The sequence below is a fragment of the Colobus angolensis genome, unplaced genomic scaffold, assembly GCF_000951035.1.
Source record: "Colobus angolensis palliatus isolate OR3802 unplaced genomic scaffold, Cang.pa_1.0 Scaffold22, whole genome shotgun sequence".
In the NCBI taxonomy this organism is placed as follows: domain Eukaryota; kingdom Metazoa; phylum Chordata; class Mammalia; order Primates; family Cercopithecidae; genus Colobus; species Colobus angolensis.
The window spans coordinates 3,990,425-3,994,646 of NW_012115377.1; the positions used below are offsets into that span (position 1 = coordinate 3,990,425).

At 52.0% G+C, this 4,222-nt stretch overlaps 1 protein-coding gene across 1 annotated transcript in view; it reads right to left on the bottom strand.

Moving 5' to 3' along the window:
* Positions 1-121: 121 nt before the first annotated feature.
* The window catches only part of CD70 (CD70 molecule), a 5,986-nt gene continuing 1,885 nt past the window's right edge, over positions 122-4,222 (bottom strand). The window contains exon 3 of the mRNA XM_011943628.1: positions 122-677. Coding sequence (XP_011799018.1) covers positions 289-677 — 389 coding nt within the window. The 3' untranslated portion in view covers positions 122-288. The remainder of the gene's footprint in view (positions 678-4,222) is intronic.

Genomic DNA, 4,222 nt, shown 5'->3' on the forward strand with positions numbered 1-4,222 from the left:
AGGCTGGAGTGCAGTGGTGCAATCTTGGCTCACTGCAACCTCCACCTCCAGGGTTCAAACGATTCTCCTGCCTCAGTCAGCCGAGTAGCTGAGATTACAGATGCATGCCACCATGCCCAGCTGATTTTTGCATTTTTTAATAGGAAAATGAAAAGACAGAAAAAACTCGATGCCCTCCCTTGTCCTACCCGCCACCCCACCCCGACTCCCACCCGGGGTGACCCCTGTGTGTAAACATTTTCTCTCGAACTTAAATAAAATTTAAAAAACCCTAATCAGAAGCAGTGGTCAGGGGCGCACCCACTGCACTCCAAAGAAAGTCTCATCAGTGTTTCGGGAAGGCAAAAGTGTCCCAGTAAGGTTGGTGCAGAGTGTGTCTCCTCGGGCCAGGGGCGTCAGGCGCTGGGAGGCAATGGTACAACCTTGGTGGAAGCTGAGACGCAGCAGACTGATGCTACGGGAGGCGGGAGAGCAGATTCCCACGGCCAGGGTGGTGGGGTGGTGGTGTCTGGAGGTTGACGTGGAGGAGCAGATGGCCAGCGTCACCTGGATGTGGACCATGTAGATGCCGTCACGATGGATACGTAGCTGCCCCTTGTCCAGCTCTGGTCCATGCAGGAAGGAGCGGCCCAGCGCTGGGCCCCCCTGCCAGTATAGCCTGGGGTCCTGCTGAGGTCCTGGGGCACAGGGTTAGAGGGATGAGAGGATGAAGTTTTAGGGAAACTGAGGCACGGGGGGTCATAGAGAAAGTCAGATATAGAGATCGAGAGTTAGAGATCAAGAGACAGGTTGGACATGGTGGCTCACGCCTGAAATCCCAGCAGTTTAGGAGGCCAAGGTGGGTGGATCACCTGAGGTCAGGAGTTCAAGACCAGCCTGGACAACATGGCGAGACCCCCATCTCTACAAAAAATAAAAAGTTAGCCAAGTGTGGTGGTGTATGCTTCTGGTCTTGGCTACTCTTGGGAGGAGGCTGAGGCTGGAGGATCGCTTGAACCTGGGAGGATGAGACTGCAGTGAGCTATGATCACACCACTGCACTCCAGTATGGGTGACAGAAACCCTGTCCCCCCCCCAAAAAAAAAGGAGGGGAGTAGAAGGTTAGAGATCTAAAGGGAAGGAGAGAGGGGTAAGGGGAGAGGTGTAGAGAGAGGGACCAAGAGATACCAGGAAAGAGAGAGAGAGAAAAAAAAAACAGAAACAGACAAGGGTAGAGACAGATGGGGAGGGTGTGATATATAGAGAGAGAATGCATGAGAGAGCGAGAGAGAGTAAGAGAGCACGAGAGAGCATGAGAGTGTGTGTGAGAGAGAGGACGAGAGAGCTTGAGAGAGAGTGCACAAGACAGTATGCAAGAGAGTGCGAGAGAGCCAGAGAGTAAGACAGCATGAGAGAGAGAGAGAGAGAGCAAGAGAGAGCTTGAGAGAGCAAGAAAGAGTAATAGAGGCTGGGCGCGGTGGCTCAAGCCTGTAATCCCAGCACTTTGGGAGGCGGAGACGGGCGGATCACGAGGTCAGGAGATCGAGACCATCCTGGCTAACACGGTGAAACCCCGTCTCTACTAAAAAAAATACAAAAAATTAGCCGGGCGAGGTGGCGGGCGCCTGTAGTCCCAGCTACTCGGGAGGCTGAGGCAGGAGAATGGCGTAAACCCGGGAGGCGGAGCTTGCAGTGAGCTGAGATCAGGCCAATGCACTCCTGCCTGGGCGACAGAGCAAGACTCCGTCTCAAAAAAAAAAAAGAGTAATAGAGAGTAAGAGAGAGTAAGAGAGCATGAGAGAGCAAGATAGAGCTCGGAGAGTGCATGAGAGCAAGAGAGCACAAGAGTGCATGAGAGAGAGAGCATGAGAGAGGGCATGAGAGTGAGAGAGAGCACGAGAGAGCTTGAGAGAGTGAGAGAGCATGAGAGAGACAGCATGAGAGAGCCAGAGAGAGTAAGAGAGCACAAGAGGGCATGAGAGAGACAGCAAGAGAGAGCTCGAGAGAGTGCATGAGAGAGAGGGCGCATGAGAGTGACAGAGAGCACGAGAGAGCAAGAGAGAGTAAGAGACAGTAAGAGAGAGTAAGAGAGAGAGTAAGAGACAGTAAGAGAGAGTAAGAGTAAGAGACAGTAAGAGAGAGTAAGAGAGAGAGTAAGAGAGAGAGTAAGAGAGAGAGTAAGAGAGAGTAAGAGACAGTAAGAGAGTAAGAGAGAGTAAGAGACAGTAAGAGTAAGAGAGAGTAAGAGAGCATGAGAGAGCAAGACAGAGCTCGAGAGAGTGCATGAGAGTGAGAGAGCACAAGAGAGTGCATGAGAGAGAACACGAGAGAGTGCGAGAGAACACGAGAGAGCAAGAGAGTGTGTGTGAGAGAGAGGATGAGAGAGCTCGAGGGATCATGCACGAGGCAGCGAGAGAGAGCACAAGAGAGCGAGAGAAGGAGAGGAGAGAGTGCGAGAGCATGAGAGACAGAGAGCAAGAGAGAGAGTGTGTGTGAGAGAGAGAGGACGAGACCTACAGAGCTCGAGAGAGTGAGTGAGAGAGTGAGCGAGAGTGCCTGAGCGAGAGTGAGAGGGAGCGTGCGCACGAGAGAACGCGAGAGAGCGCGAGAGAGGACGCGCGAGAGAGCGCAGGAGAGACAGCTCCAGAGAATTCCCCAAGGGAAGCCTGCTCTGGTAACACCCTGAACCCCAATAAAAGCTTTGGCTCCCAGGTCCCTTTCTTTTTCTTGTTCTCCAGCTGCTGGTTGAGTGTCTCAGAGAGCTCCGACACCTTCCCGTTGGCCCTCTTCTCTCTAGGATCTTTATTTTCTTGAGAGATGGTGTCTGACCCTGTCACCCAGGCTGGAGTGCAGTGGTGCAATCATGGCTCACTGTGTGGCCTCAGCCTCTGGGGCTCAAGCTATCTCCCACCTCAGCCTCCCGAGTCACTGGGAAGTGGCGTGCGTCACCATGACCAGCTAATTTTCAAAATTTTGTTCTAGAGATGGTGGTCTTGCTATGTTTTGCAAGCTGGTCTGGAACTCCTGCGCTCAAGCGATCCTCCCGCCTCAGCCTCCCAAAGCGCTGGGATCACAGCTGTGAGCCACGGTGCTCGGCCGTATTTCATGCGTTTCTCGCAGCGTCTCCAGTCTCCGTGTACTATCTGACTGACACACCTGAGCCTCACTCTCCTTTTCACTCGAGGCTCTTCTGGACACTGGCTGTCTTGTTAGGAAGGAACTGAACACAGGTCAAACAGGAGCCATCAAGGTTGTTTACCAGGCTTTGCAAATCTCCTGTATTGTTTACCAGGCTTTGCAAATTTCCTGGAAGAGTGACACCTGGTCCCCCTGTCAGACACTTAGGCATGACATCATCCACCAGAAGAAAGAACTGTCATGTGAAAGACACTGTCAACATGCACGGTCACGCCCGGTGCCCCGTCGATGCGGGGCTAGAGTTTACAGTCACTCTCCAGAAAGGGGCCTCAAGACCAAATTACAGGAAAAATATAGGAGAGAGAGAGAGAGAGAGAGAGAGAGAGAGATGAGATCAGGGGTCAGAGACCCAAGGAGAAGAGAGAGAAACAAAGGTCCTTTCCATTACAAAATGGAAGGAACAAGCCTGCAGTGGTATTAGTCTCTGGGGATGAACCGTGGAAAAACAGAAGAGGAAGAAGTGTTCGAGAGAGGCTGGGAGGAGACGTATTCTCACCTAGCGCAGAATGGTTCATTTCATCTCCCTTAAGGCTTCTTGCCGATGCCACCCACTCAGAGACCCCTGCCCCCCACCGCCACGACTCCACTTTAAATGAGAACCCCAACCTTAGCATGCCCGGATTCCCCACCCACATCCTTGCCTGATTTTTCTCTAAAACCTGCTCTTGGCCTGTTTTACTCTATGTGGCATTGTTCTGTTTCTCACATGTTCATTTTTATCTTTTGTCATCTCCTCGGTAGGAGTAATAGTAGAAGGGAAGCTCACCAGGCAGGGATTTCTGTCTGTTTTGTGCTCAGCACCGGAACAAGGCCCGCCCACTGCAGATGTATAATTAGTGCTTGTGGCATGAATGGAGGAAGGGTAGCCATTCCTGTGAGCGTTTTTGTTTACTAACAAAATCCCTTTGATTCTTCTAAGGGAGGAGATCGAATGTGAAGGACTGAGAGTGAAAGAGAGAGAAAGGTAGCGGATGCCCAGAAACACACACCTGCCCCGTCTCTCTCTCTCTCTCTCTCTCTCTCTCTCTCTCTCTCTCTCTCTCTC